The 15,823-nt window shown below is 29.8% G+C and overlaps 2 protein-coding genes and 1 long non-coding RNA gene across 3 annotated transcripts in view; 1 reads left to right on the top strand and 2 right to left on the bottom strand.

Annotated features, from left to right (window-relative positions):
• Positions 1-15,230, bottom strand: part of LOC111424431 (CBFA2/RUNX1 partner transcriptional co-repressor nervy) — a 97,651-nt gene extending 82,421 nt beyond the window's left edge. Inside the window, exon 1 of the mRNA XM_023057952.2 lies at positions 14,930-15,230. Within this exon, the coding sequence (XP_022913720.1) occupies positions 14,930-14,938 (9 nt within the window). The 5' untranslated portion in view covers positions 14,939-15,230. The remainder of the gene's footprint in view (positions 1-14,929) is intronic.
• On the bottom strand, positions 4,270-6,111 carry LOC111424432 (cytochrome P450 9e2-like). The gene is made up of 4 exons (XM_023057955.2): positions 6,014-6,111; positions 5,738-5,951; positions 5,519-5,682; positions 4,270-5,462 (listed from the first exon to the last, which is right to left on the bottom strand). Exons 2-4 carry the CDS (start codon positions 5,935-5,937, stop codon positions 4,315-4,317), a joined length of 1,512 nt encoding a protein of 503 aa, XP_022913723.2. The 5' UTR covers positions 5,938-5,951; positions 6,014-6,111; the 3' UTR covers positions 4,270-4,314.
• Positions 11,862-13,404, top strand: LOC139430651 (uncharacterized). Its single transcript, XR_011641041.1, has 4 exons — positions 11,862-12,431; positions 12,495-12,752; positions 12,823-12,888; positions 12,945-13,404. It is a non-coding gene; the product is annotated as an uncharacterized lncRNA (long non-coding RNA).
• Positions 15,231-15,823: the final 593 nt, after the last annotated feature.

Raw genomic sequence — 15,823 nt, 5'->3', positions numbered from 1 at the left:
GATGCCTAAATATTGAGAAAAATACTAAAATATTAAAATTAGGTGAATTAGATGAATTCGTAGTTTTACAAGCTGTTAATGGTAACAATTGACATTCGGAGCATTTTACAAAACAACTTTTAGAACAAAAGTTGTAGAAAATTTAATTCTTGACAATATTGTTCTCTTTCACTTTTGTTTTCAGATGCCTAAATATCGAGAAAAACACTAAAATATGAAAATTAGATGAATTCGTAGTTTTACAAGCTGTTAATGGTAACAATCGACATTCGGAGCATTTTACAAAACAACTTTTAGAACAAAAGTTTTAGAAAATGTAATTCTTAACAATATTGGTTTCTTTCACTTTTGTTGTCAGATGCCTAAATATCGAGAAAAATACTAAAATATGAAATTTAGATGAATTCGTAGTTTTACAAGCTGTTAATGGTAACAGTCGACATTTGGAGCATTTTACAAAACAACTTTTAGAACAAAAGTTGTAGAAAATTTAATTTTTGACAGTATTGCTCTCTTTCACTTTTGTTCTCAGATGCCTAAATATCGAGAAAAATACTAAAATATGAAAATTAGATGAATTCGTAGTTTTATAAGCTGTTAATGGTAACAATCGACATTCGGAGCATTTTACAAAACAACTTTTAGAACAAAAGTTGTAGAAAATTTACTGCTTGACAATATTGCTCTCTTTCACTTTTGTTCTCAGATGCCTAAATATCGAAAAAAACACTAAAATATGAAAATTAGGTGAATTAGATGAATTCTTAGTTTTACAACCTGTTAATGGTAACAATCGACATTCGGAGCATTTTACAAAACAACTTTTAGAACAACAGTTGTAGAAAATGTAATTCTTAACAATATTGGTTTCTTTCACTTTTGTTGTCAGATGCCTAAATATCGAGAAAAATACTAAAATATGAAAATTAGATGAATTCGTAGTTTTACAAGCTCTTAATGGTAGCAATCGACATTCGGAGCATTTTACAAAACAACTTTTAGAACAAAAGTTGTAGAAAATGTAATTCTTAACAATATTGGTCTCTTTCAGTTTTCTTCTGAGATGCCTAAATATTGAGAAAAATACTAAAATATTAAAATTAGGTGAATTAGATGAATTCGTAGTTTTACAAGCTGTTAATGGTAACAATTGACATTCGGAGCATTTTACAAAACAACTTTTAGAACAAAAGTTGTAGAAAATGTAATTCTTAACAATATTGGTTTCTTTCACTTTTGTTGTCAGATGCCTAAATATCGAGAAAAATACTAAAATATGAAAATTAGATGAATTCGTAGTTTTACAAGCTCTTAATGGTAGCAATCGACATTCGGAGCATTTTACAAAACAACTTTTAGAACAAAAGTTGTAGAAAATGTAATTCTTAACAATATTGGTCTCTTTCAGTTTTCTTCTGAGATGCCTAAATATTGAGAAAAATACTAAAATATTAAAATTAGGTGAATTAGATGAATTCGTAGTTTTACAAGCTGTTAATGGTAACAATTGACATTCGGAGCATTTTACAAAACAACTTTTAGAACAAAAGTTGTAGAAAATGTAATTCTTAACAATATTGGTTTCTTTCACTTTTGTTGTCAGATGCCTAAATATCGAGAAAAATACTAAAATATGAAAATTAGATGAATTCGTAGTTTTACAAGCTCTTAATGGTAGCAATCGACATTCGGAGCATTTTACAAAACAACTTTTAGAACAAAAGTTGTAGAAAATGTAATTCTTAACAATATTGGTCTCTTTCAGTTTTCTTCTGAGATGCCTAAATATTGAGAAAAATACTAAAATATTAAAATTAGGTGAATTAGATGAATTCGTAGTTTTACAAGCTGTTAATGGTAACAATTGACATTCGGAGCATTTTACAAAACAACTTTTAGAACAAAAGTTGTAGAAAATGTAATTCTTAACAATATTGGTTTCTTTCACTTTTGTTGTCAGATGCCTAAATATCGAGAAAAATACTAAAATATGAAAATTAGATGAATTCGTAGTTTTACAAGCTCTTAATGGTAGCAATCGACATTCGGAGCATTTTACAAAACAACTTTTAGAACAAAAGTTGTAGAAAATGTAATTCTTAACAATATTGGTCTCTTTCAGTTTTCTTCTGAGATGCCTAAATATTGAGAAAAATACTAAAATATTAAAATTAGGTGAATTAGATGAATTCGTAGTTTTACAAGCTGTTAATGGTAACAATTGACATTCGGAGCATTTTACAAAACAACTTTTAGAACAAAAGTTGTAGAAAATTTAATTCTTGACAATATTGTTCTCTTTCACTTTTGTTTTCAGATGCCTAAATATCGAGAAAAACACTAAAATATGAAAATTAGATGAATTCGTAGTTTTACAAGCTCTTAATGGTAGCAATCGACATTCGGAGCATTTTACAAAACAACTTTTAGAACAAAAGTTTGAGAAAATTTTATTCTTGACAATATTGCTTTCTTTCACTTTTGTTCTCAGATGCCTAAATATCGAGAAAAACACTAAAATATGAAAATTAGATGAATTCGTAGTTTTACAAGCTGTTAATGGTAACAATCGACATGCGGAGCATTTTATAAAACAACTTTTAGAACAAAAGTTGTAGAAAATTTAATTCTCGACAATATTGCTCTCTTTCATTTTTGTTCTCAGATGCCTAAATATCGAGAAAAACACTAAAATATGAAAATTAAGTGAATTAGATGAATTCGTAGTTTTACAAGCTGTTAATGGTAACAATCGACATTCGGAGCATTTTACAAAAAAACTTTTAGAACAGAAGTTGTAGCAAATGTAATTCTTAACAATATTGGTCTCTTTCATTTTTGTTCTCAGATGCCTAAATATCGAGAAAAATACTAAAATATGAAAATTAGATGAATTCGTAGTTTTACAAGCTGTTAATGGTAACAATCGACATTCGGAGCATTTTACAAAACAACTTTTAGAACAAAAGTTTTAGAAAATGTAATTCTTAACAATATTGGTCTCTTTCACTTTTGTTCTCAGATGCCTAAATATCGAGAAAAATACTAAAATATGAAAATTAGATGAATTCGTAGTTTTACAAGCTGTTAATGGTAACAACCGACATTCGGAGCATATTACAAAAAAACTTTTAGAACAAAAGTTGTAGAAAATTTAATTCTTGACAATATTGCTCTCTTTCACTTTTGTTCTCAGATGCCTAAATATCGAAAAAAACACTAAAATATGAAAATTAGGTGAATTAGATGAATTCTTAGTTTTACAACCTGTTAATGGTAACAATCGACATTCGGAGCATTTTACAAAACAACTTTTAGAACAAAAGTTGTAGAAAATGTAATTCTTAACAATATTGGTTTCTTTCACTTTTGTTGTCAGATGCCTAAATATCGAGAAAAATACTAAAATATGAAATTTAGATGAATTCGTAGTTTTACAAGCTGTTAATGGTAACAGTCGACATTTGGAGCATTTTACAAAACAACTTTTAGAACAAAAGTTGTAGAAAATTTAATTCTTGACAGTATTGCTCTCTTTCACTTTTGTTCTCAGATGCCTAAATATCGAGAAAAATACTAAAATATGAAAATTAGATGAATTCGTAGTTTTATAAGCTGTTAATGGTAACAATCGACATTCGGAGCATTTTACAAAACAACTTTTAGAACAAAAGTTGTAGAAAATGTAATTCTTAACAATATTGGTTTCTTTCACTTTTGTTGTCAGATGCCTAAATATCGAGAAAAATACTAAAATATGAAATTTAGATGAATTCGTAGTTTTACAAGCTGTTAATGGTAACAGTCGACATTTGGAGCATTTTACAAAACAACTTTTAGAACAAAAGTTGTAGAAAATTTAATTCTTGACAGTATTGCTCTCTTTCACTTTTGTTCTCAGATGCCTAAATATCGAGAAAATACTAAAATATGAAAATTAGATGAATTCGTAGTTTTATAAGCTGTTAATGGTAACAATCGACATTCGGAGCATTTTACAAAACAACTTTTAGAACAAAAGTTGTAGAAAATTTACTGCTTGACAATATTGCTCTCTTTCATTTTTGTTCTCAGATGCCTAAATATCGAGAAAAATACTAAAATATGAAATTTAGATGAATTCGTAGTTTTATAAGCTGTTAATGGTAACAATCGACATTCGGAGCATTTTACAAAACAACTTTTAGAACAAAACGAAAATGAGATTAATTTAATGAGATTTTTAACTTTGAGTTCAATTTTGTAGAAGAAGTAAATAAAAATGCGCGATAAAACTTATCTGTTTATATAGTTTAAATTATTTTTTGTATAAAATTAGTTCTTAAACATTCTCGGTTTTAATCCCACCCAAATACCATTTTCAGTTATTAGAGTTAAACCATAATTAACTAATTTTAAAGGGTTTTCTGTTTTGTTAATTTGAATGAAATCAAAATTAGCTAGCATATTGAAAAAGAATAGTTTAATTTCCAACAACGCCATTCTAGATCCGATACAATTTCTGGGTCCCATTCCAAAAGGTACATAAACTCCTGATGGGATATTTTGTTTATTTTCTTCGTTGAATCTCTCCGGGTCGAATTTAGTGGGGTTTGGGAAATATTCTGGATCATTATGTAACCCATAAATGGGTATCCAAACCGTTTGACCAACTTCTAAATTAAGAGATTGTTCGTGTTGATTAGTTGGAGGAATTGTGTAAGGTTTGACGCAAACTCGATCTGTAAACGGATTTGGTGGCCATTTCCTTAAAGTTTCCGAAACCACCATGTCCATGTACCTCATTTTTTGTAAAGCATCGTAAGTTAAGTTGCCGTTACATTCTTGAAATGTTTTATCGATTTCTTCTTGCAATTTTTGTTGAATTTCAGGGTTAATTGCTAATTCGTAACCCATGAAACTTAAAACGGTTGAAGTGGATTCGAATCCCCCGAAAAAGAACGAAAAAGCATGCGCTGTTATATTTTCATCCGATAATAAATTTTTATCTTCCATTTTATCTCTACTTTGAAGAAGAAAATCAATCATATCTCCACGAACAATTCCTTGTTCTTCTCGTAATTTTATCGTGGTTTTAATGATGTTTTCAAAGAAACTTGATAGACTCCTTGGGAAAACTTTAATTTTAATCAAATTGCTTAAAGTTGGAAACAAATCAAATGCAAAAAACTTTAAGACTCTTTTGAAATCAAGCCGACCTAAATCGACACCTTTAATATAAAACTCGTTGTTTTTATCGTTGATTGAGTCGCATTTAAAACCGAAAGCTATGGTTGAAATTATATCAATTGCGTATCTTGTCATTAAATCTTTTAATTCTACTTCATAAACTTTGTCGTTTAAATTTTGAAAATGTTTCACGTAAGTATTCGTAGTTTCAAAAATTATTCCAAACATAAGCTTCATTTTGTTAGAGGTAAAATTTGGAGTTAATGCGACTCTTACTTGTCTCCAATCATCATCTAAAAAGATAAGACACTTCAATAATTTTAGCTTAATAAATAATTATTTAAATAACCTTGTGTTAAAAGAATATTTTTAGTCCAAATCGTTTCTGAACTTTCTGGTAAAAGTGGTTTATGGTTCACGAAATGATCAAAATCTTTTATTGTAATCGTTTTTATAAGTTCTGGATCTCTTAACAATAATGTTGGATGAAGCATTTGATACATACCGAAATATCTATAAAAATATTTTTGTATTAAAGCGAAATAAATATTTGTAACAATTTTAATACCGTTCTTGAGGAAAATGTTCGTAAAGATTTTTAATCATCCCATAAAAAGATTCTCGTTTAAATATTTGCCCAGCATTATCTCCAAGTAAATAAATTTGTTTTCTTTGTTTAACACCTCTTTGGGTCCAATAAGAATACGGTTTGATCGCTTTATAATAAAATAATGTTATCAAAAATATCAAAATGAGAATGAGATACATTTTTACGTCAATATCTACAAAAAAAAACCTTTATTATATTACTTAAACAATATTAAGAAAATAAATACAATTTTACATTGTTTGAAGCTAAATTTGAAATAATTACATCAAAATATAGTAAAACACAAAGTTACTGTGATAAAATGTTATCAATATTTGGTATACAAAACCTTAATTTATCTATTTTTAGTATAAAACTCAAGATAAGTAAATTTTGTTTATATCTACGCAACATCTTTTAAATCGTATTTTTCCAAGCTTTCTTGTATACAGTAACAGAAACGGTTTAAAGATGATAGAAAAGTAAAAGAAATCTCAGTTTCCTTTTCGGTAAATTAACCAGTACCCACCGAAACGTTATCGATATATCTTTCATCTGATCATCCAATAAAATGTGTTTGGATGGAAATTTGCCGAATGTAAAACAGGTACGAAATAATAAAATAAACGGGCAGCCGTCAGTATGTGTACGTTGAACGGTTAAGATTGCGTACAGGTGAGGCAACCGTTACAGTGGTCACATGGCTACATCTGCTGGAGTTTGTTAATGTAAACGGTTTTAAACTATGATTACACGAAACAGCACCTCTGCGGGTGGCGGTGATCGCAATAATACAGGCTTAGGTATTTAGAAGAGAAACGAAAAAAGGCCAATCCAAACCCACACGTTGGCGTCTGATTCACTTATTGCTAACGTTCGAGTTCATTTGCTTTGAAAATTTACTTAGGTGTTTAGATTTTATAGAAGGTATAGTGAAATTAATTGTTGTTTCATGTTTGTTGTCAATTTTTTTCATATTTGTCTTACTGTATTAAGGGATATTAGTTTATTTTAGCAAATTCGTCCTCTCTCTCTTCGTCCAACGCTCTCATCCGCAACCCTCCATCAATATTCTGCCTTCAACACCTCCATGGCCTAGTACTCGGTCTTCACCCATTCTCTGTACATGTCATCTTTTTCTTTCATTATATGTGTTGTTTTCCTTTCTAATTCTTCTTTCATCTCCTATCTAAATTTTCCAGCAGCTTTTCTCCAGTAATCCATTTCTGTGGCATTTAATGTTCTTTTAGGCTAATGTGTTGAGCAGTTTCCAATTGATATGATATTAATTGTAGAGACAATTGTTCTTATTGGTGTGCAATTATATTTGTCTTATTTTTATTCATAACCTCATAGCATAAACTGATGAGCATAAACTTATAACAACATTTTGTGAACATGGCGTCAATACCACCATCTTTTGCACGGTTAGTATTGCTGGTCTACACCACCATTATAATTTTCTAACAGAAGCAAATTTAATATTGTGTTTTTTCGATTTCAGACACGGGGTACATCAACTCAAACTTATTTTTTGAGTGGCTGAAAATGATATCATATTACTTCAATTGCCGACTTTAACCATCATATTCGTAGTTTAGAAGTTGTTAATGGCAATAATCGACATTCGGAGCATATTACAAAATAACTTTTAGAACAAAAGTTGTAAAAAATTTAATTCTTGACAATATTGCTCACTTTAACTTTTGTTGTCAGATGCCTAAATATCGAGAAAAACACTAAAATATGAAAATTAGATCAATTCGTGGTTTTACAAGCTGTTAATGGTAACAATTGACATTCGGAGCATTTTACAAAACAACTTTTAGAACAAAAGTTGCAGAAAATTTAATTCTTGACAATATTGCTCACTTTAACTTTTGTTGTCAGATGCCTAAATATCGAGAAAAACACTAAAATATGAAAATTAGGTGAATTAGATCAATTCGTAGTTTTACAAGCTGTTAGTGGTAACAATCGACATTCGGAGCATATTACAAAAAAAATTTTAGAACAAAAGTTGTAGAAAATGTAATTCTTAACAATATTGGTCTCTTTCAGTTTTATTGTCAGATGCCTAAATATCGAGAAAAATATTAAAATATGAACATTAGATGAATTCGTAGTTTTACAAGCTGTTAATGGCAACAATTGACATTCGGAGCATTTTACAAAACAACTTTTAGAACAAAAGTTATAGAAAATTTTATTCTTGGCAATATTGCTCTCTTTCACTTTTGTTCTCAGATGCCTAAATATCGAGAAAAACACTAAAATATAAAAATTAGGTGAATTAGATGAATTCGTAGTTTTACAAGCTGTTAATGGTAACAATCGACATTCGGAGCATTTTACAAAAAAACTTTTAGAACAAAAGATGTAGAAAATATAATTCTTAACAATATAGGTCTCTTTCACTTTTGTTATCAGTTGCCTAAATAACGAGAAAAACACTAAAATATGAAAATTAGAGGAATTCGTAGTTTTACAAGCTGTTAATGGTAACAATGGACATTCGGAGCATTTTAAAAAAATATTTTTAGAACAAAAGTTGTAGAAAATGTAATTCTTAACAATATTGGTCCCTTTCACTTTTGTTGTCAAATGCCTAAATATCGAGAAAAATACTAAAATATGAAAATTAGATGAATTCGTCGTTTTACAAGCTGTTAATGGTAACAATCGACATTCGGAGCATTTTACAAAACAACTTTTAGAACAAAAGTTGTAGAAAATGTAATTCTTAACAATATTGGTCTCTTTCACTTTTGTTGTCAAATGCCTAAATATCGAGAAAAATACTAAAATATGAAAATTAGATGAATTAGATGAATTCATCGTTTTACAAGCTGTTAATGGTAACAATCGGCATTCGGAGCATTTTACAAAACAACTTTTAGAACAAAAGTTGTAGAAAATGTAATTCTTAACAATATTGGTCTCTTTCACTTTTGTTGTCAGATGCCTAAATATCGAGAAGAATACTAAAATATGAAAATTAGATGAATTCGTAGTTTTACAAGCTGTTAATGGTAACAATCGACATTCGGAGCATTTTACAAAACAACTTTTAGAATAAAAGTTGTAGAAAATTTAATTCTTGACAATATTGCTCACTTTAATTTTTGTTGTCAGATGCCTAAATATCGAGAAAAATACTAAAATATGAAAATTAGATGAATTCGTAGTTTTACAAGCTCTTAATGGTAACAATCGACATTCAGAGCATTTTACAAAACAACTTTTAGAACAAAAGTTTTAGAAAATGTAATTCTTAACAATAATGGTCTCTTTCACTTTTGTTCTCAGATGCCTAAATATCGAGAAAAACACTAAAATATGAAAATTAGATGAATTAGATGAATTAGTAGTTTTACAAGCTCTTAATGGTAGCAATCGACATTCGGAGCATTTTACAAAACAACTTTTAGAACAAAAGTTGTTGAAAATTTAATTCTTGACAATATTGCTCTCTTTCACTTTTGTTCTCAGATGCCTAAATATCGAGAAAAACACTAAAATATGAAAATTAGATGAATTAGTAGTTTTACAAGCTCTTAATGGTAACAATCGACATTCGGAGCATTTTACAAACGAACTTTTAGAACAAAAGTTGTAGAAAATTTAATTCTTGACAATATTGCTCTCTTTCACTTTTGTTCTCAGATGCCTTAATATCGAGAAAAACACTAAAATATGAAAATTAGATAAATTAGATGAATTCGTAGTTTTACAAGCTGTTAATGGCAACAATTGACATTCGGAGCATTTTACAAAACAACTTTTAGAACAAATGTTGTAGAAAATGTAATTCTTAACAATATTGGTTTCTTTCACTTTTGTTGTCAGATGCCTAAATATCGAGAAAAATACTAAAATATGAAAATTAGATGAATTCGTAGTTTTACAAGCTGTTAATGGTAATAATGGACATTCGGAGCATTTTACAAAACAACTTTTAGAACAAAAGTTGTAGAAAATTTAATTCTTGACAATATTGCTCTCTTTCACTTTTGTTCTCAGATGCCTAAATATCGAGAAAAACACTAAAATATGAAAATTAGGTGAATTAGATGAATTCGTAGTTTTACAAGCTGTTAATGGTAACAATCGACATTCGGAGCATTTTACAAAACAACTCTTAGAACAAAAATTGTAGAAAACTTAATTCTTGACAATATTGCTCACTTTAATTTTTGTTGTCAGATGCCTAAATATCGAGAAAAATACTAAAATATGAAAATTAGATGAATTCGTAGTTTTACAAGCTGTTAATGGTAACAATCGACATTCGGAGCAGTTTACAAAACAACTTTTAGAATAAAAGTTGTAGAAAATTTACTTCTTGACAATATTGCTCTCTTCCACTTTTGTTCTCAGATGAATAAATATCAAGAAAAATACTAAAATATGAAAATTAGATAAATTCACAGTTTTACAAGCTGTTAATGGTAACAATCGACATTCGGAGCATTTTACAAAACAACTCTTAGAACAAAAGTTTGAGAAAATTTAATTCTTAACAATATTGGTCTCTTTCACTTTTGTTGTCAAATGCCTAAATATCGAGAAAAATACTAAAATATGAAAATTAGATAAGTTCGTAGATTTACAAGCTGTTAATGGTAACAATCGACATTCGGAGCATTTTACAAACGAACTTTTAGAACAAAAGTTGTAGAAAACTTAATTCTTGACAATATTGCTCTCTTTCACTTTTGTTCTCAGATGCCTTAATATCGAGAAAAACACTAAAATATGAAAATTAGATGAATTAGATGAATTCGTAGTTTTACAAGCTGTTAATGGCAACAATTGACATTCGGAGCATTTTACAAAACAACTTTTAGAACAAATGTTGTAGAAAATGTAATTCTTAACAATATTGGTTTCTTTCACTTTTGTTGTCAGATGCCTAAATATCGAGAAAAATACTAAAATATGAAAATTAGATGAATTCGTAGTTTTACAAGCTGTTAATGGTAACAATCGACATTCGGAGCATTTTAAAAACAACTATTAGAACAAAAGTTGTAGAAAATTTAATTCTTAACAATATTGGTCTCTTTCACTTTTGTTCTCAGATGCCTAAATATCGAGAAAAACACTAAAATATGAAAATTAGGTGAATTAGATGAATTCGTAGTTTTACAAGCTGTTAATGGTAACAATCGACATTCGGAGCATTTTACAAAACAACTCTTAGAACAAAAATTGTAGAAAACTTAATTCTTGACAATATTGCTCACTTTAATTTTTGTTGTCAGATGCCTAAATATCGAGAAAAATACTAAAATATGAAAATTAGATGAATTCGTAGTTTTACAAGCTGTTAATGGTAACAATCGACATTCGGAGCAGTTTACAAAACAACTTTTAGAATAAAAGTTGTAGAAAATTTACTTCTTGACAATATTGCTCTCTTCCACTTTTGTTCTCAGATGAATAAATATCAAGAAAAATACTAAAATATGAAAATTAGATAAATTCGTAGTTTTACAAGCTGTTAATGGTAACAATCGACATTCGGAGCATTTTACAAAACAACTCTTAGAACAAAAGTTTGAGAAAATTTAATTCTTAACAATATTGGTCTCTTTCACTTTTGTTGTCAAATGCCTAAATATCGAGAAAAATACTAAAATATGAAAATTAGATAAGTTCGTAGATTTACAAGCTGTTAATGGTAACAATCGACATTCGGAGCATTTTACAAAACAACTTTTAAAACAAAAGTTGTAGAAAATTTACTTCTTGACAATATTGCTCTCTTTCACTTTTGTTCTCAGATGTCTAAATATCGAGAAAAATACTAAAATATGAAAATTAGGTGAATTAGATCAATTCGTAGTTTTACAAGCTGTTAGTGGTAACAATTGACATTCGGAGCATTTTACAAAACAACTTTTAGAACAAAAGTTGTAGAAAATTTAATTCTTGACAATATTGTTCTCTTTCACTTTTGTTCTCAGATGCCTAAATATCGAGAAAAATACTAAATTATGAAAATTAGATGAATTCGTAGTTTTACAAGCTGTTAATGGTAACAATCGACATTCGGAGCATATTACAAAAAAACTGTTAGAACAAAAGTTGTAGAAAATGTAATTCTTAACAATATTGGTCTCTTTCACTTTTGTTCTCAGATGCCTAAATATCGAGAAAAATACGAAAATTAGATGAATTCGTAGATTTACATCAAATCTAATCTACAATCAGTCATCTTCAGTTAATTCTTGCATTATTTGAATTATGTATAGTTTAAATTTATTCTTATGTAATACACGGAAGATTGAAGAATGGGTAATATCAAGTACTTGTGCAGTTTTGCGTGAATTCTGCACTGCGTTTAAAGTTGCATCCCATTTCCTTAAAATGCTCATCGAGATATACTATATTTACTGGAGTGCGTGCTTTGGACTAAAAAACGAGCCGGTCGACTCGACGACTTCCCCCACCCTATAACGGCAAGAAGCTTCAGTTCCGTATGTAACATATAGGTGTTAACGTGTTGTTTAAGTGAATAAAGATTGCATTAAATACATTTTTTTATAAACTTTTTAATATTGTGTTTAAATTAGTGTATTATATAAATCTATAAATATGGTAAATTCTTGTTCTGCATACGGATGTACAAATAGACAGTCAACAGGAAGTGGTTTACAATTCATCGGTACGTTACAATTTTTAGATTCAGGTTTGTGGTAATATTATAATATATGTATAAATGTTCCAGATTTCCATTAAATAACCCCGGAGTTTTCAAAAATGGATAAAGGAAGTACCCAGGAAAAATTTTAAGCCAACAAAGTATAGTTTTCTATGTAGTGATCATTTTCTTGCTACGGATTATCAAATACGACCAGGTGCCAGCAAGGGATGGCTAAAAGAAGATGCATTTCCTTCAGTGTTTAAAGGATTTCCAAATCACCTTCAAAAACCTCCTCCATCCAAAAGACGTTTATTGTCTAGAGTAATTGAGAAAGAGAAAAAGGTAAATACCATTTATATTAAAAATATGCTGAAAATTAAAATATGAATTAGTTTTGTTTTAATCTTTATAGGCTGATGATATTGAGAACATGCCAAGTACAAGTACTACACCCGACTTATCTGAGATATCTGAACAGGTAAAACTTTATTATCTATTATCGAAGAGATCACAAAATTATAAAATATTTTTCAGAATGCAATGCAATGTGATGTGGGTATTCAGTGTATTATTCAGTCACCAACTAAGATAAAATTGAGACGAAAAATTAAGATCTTGCAGCAACAAGTAAAACGTCGGGATGTACAAATCAAAAGTTTGAGAAAAAAAAGAAAGAAAGAATGTCAAATCCAACGTTATTAAATGCGCCAAAGAAAATATTTGTGATAAGCATTCATTATTTTTCTTCCCAAACATGCATCCGATAAATCTTGAATTCGGAACACCATCACATGAATATACTTTGTTCCATTTAATAGCCCAACATTTTATAAACATAAGAGCTAATCATTATGGAAAACAATTTAATTTACAAAATGTTCTAAAGAATAATTCTTCTGTTCGCCAAAAACTAACTAAATTAATATTATTTAATAATGTATAATTTAAATATATCTATGTTATATTTCTAATAAATAATCCAAAGAAAAACAAGCTTTGAAGTATTTTTTATTTATTTCCTAAACTATAATAACTTAAATATATATTATTTGGTATTTTTCATCATTATTGAATAACATTATTTGAATTATTTAGTAAATATTGAATAAATTCATGCAGAATCATATCCAGTAGTTAGTACTATTTGTATTTCTTGCCGTTATAGAGTGGGGGAATATGCTGGCGAGGCGGACCGTTTTCTCGACCAAGCGAATATCGTGAGCACGCACTCCAGTAAAGTATATGTATCTCGATGAAAATGCTTTACAGTTTTTTGTACCATTTCCGCGAATGTTGATATCTGTTGATAACGTTGATATCAAACGAAACCACAACCTCAGCAGACTTTTGGTATCTCAGAAGGTATTATCTTTGCATTCTTCCATTTTTAGTGTTTACTCTTTTATTAATCGATTAATTTAAATATTTACGATCAGTTAAAGATATCCAGTCACGATATTACACACAAGACAACCCACTATTATCTACAAATAAGTAATTGAGTCCGGAATTGTTTTATCCTGAGTATGATTGACGGGTCATCTACGTAAAGCTTGCCTGTCGTGCCGTTGAATATTTCACCATGACTATAGGTTGCGTGTCGTGGAAGCGCTTAAAATCACGACTGGAAAAGTAAACCTTGTACATCAGGTAATTGTAGCACGAGACTCAAATTCTAATAATTTCATTGTTGCATAAGAAATTTATTGATTTAACACCACCAAAAATTGTGCTGTTTATGAAAGGTATAAAGATGTCTTTTTAGGGAACAATAAATTCTGTGTATATGCAGCAGGAGTGAACATGTTTGAGTTATTAAATGAATTGCGAAGTCAACGTGAACTTACGATGACAATTTGCATTTTCGTTCTCCCAATTCCGATTTCAATTATTTTCTTGGAAGAGAATTTATTTTAACCATTCCTCGTCGACACGCTGATAACTTAGAAACAGCTGGCCACCAGCGCAGCGCAAACGGAGCACAGGTGCTGCTTTTACACTTATCAATATCAACTGATGGTCATATACGGAAAAGCCCAGAGCAGCACTTCTAAATTGCGAACGCGAAATCGATCAAAAATGTATGTTGAAAGACATTATTTGGTTTGTTTATAAACCTAAGTTCTTTCTATTTTTTTAAAACACCTGCCACACATTTGTTAAATGTTCAAAATGATAAAACAATGAAATATTTTCCATTTCGGACAGGGTTTGTTTCAAACTACACAACACAGAAACGAACGTGTTAAATCAAACGCCATCGATTGTTACAAAACGTTTCGACTGTAAATTTAACCGTTACAAAGATTGATGTTTATTTCAGTAATCGGCACGTGTCAAAACAGCAATTTTTCTACCACACAATTTTGAAATATTATTCTTGTTCCATCGATGTATTTTTAATGTTTTCAAAAAAACCTAATACTTAGTATTCTTTACATATACATCATTAAAAAAGTGATTTCTAGATTTTTTTAAAAAATAATTCTCTATTATATGATAATTATGATATACTTTACCTTTTTCATAGGTAAACTGCTCGAATTTCACAGATTCCCCCAAAATTGTCCTTCTTTTTTCTTTAGAATTTCAGTTGAATCGTCCATTTAATAATATCAAAAAAATAAACACGCCTCATAATAATCGAATAACAGCGAAAAATCGCCCCCCAAAAAAAAAGTTGAGAGAAAAAACTAGAATAACCAGGTGGAGAGTAAAAAAAGAAATGATCACGACCGGACTAAGCACGTCGTGCGAGCTTTCGCACGGTTGCCCGCGAGCTTTCTATTAAGCCCGTGCTTACGAATCGGCGTCCGGGCAACGACTGCATGTGCTTCCGATCTCACGAGTTCCAAGTACCGTCGTTCCCCACTGTTCCCCCTTTTCCCATTCCGTATTATGCAACGGGACACGGTGAGCTTTGGACGAAAAGCTCCCGCCACAATTTCAACGCAAGCGCCTACAAAAACAATTTCCTATTTTTTTGAAAAATGAATGTCGTTAACGGTGAATAATTTCGGGGATCCCCTTCGGTGGACAGCACGCAATTAGAACGCTTTTTGAGTCACAAACATCGAAGTAGGCCGTGATATGGCCGAAAAGCTTGTACGGGATCCTTCTTGTAAGGAGCTTTGAAGGACCGCTTTCGGCATCACTGTCGTTGACAGGTGAAAAATCACCTCTTAGCACGTGTCCCTGACGTTTGCGCACCTTTCAAATGAGAAAACTCTCAAAGAAAATTTTCTTTTCTTAACACAAATTATATTTCAACAATTCTACGTCGACACAATCTTATTTTAATTCAAAATAAAAATCGAAACGGAAAATTAATGTAAAATAGTGGAAACTAATTCTGAAAGGGTTTCGAATTTTCAATAATCCGTTGGAACAGTTGTTTTTCTGCGTCCCGAACA

The sequence above is a fragment of the Onthophagus taurus genome, chromosome 7 (genome assembly GCF_036711975.1).
Source record: "Onthophagus taurus isolate NC chromosome 7, IU_Otau_3.0, whole genome shotgun sequence".
In the NCBI taxonomy this organism is placed as follows: Eukaryota; Metazoa; Arthropoda; class Insecta; order Coleoptera; family Scarabaeidae; genus Onthophagus; species Onthophagus taurus.
This window is presented reverse-complemented; position numbering and strand designations above follow the sequence as displayed.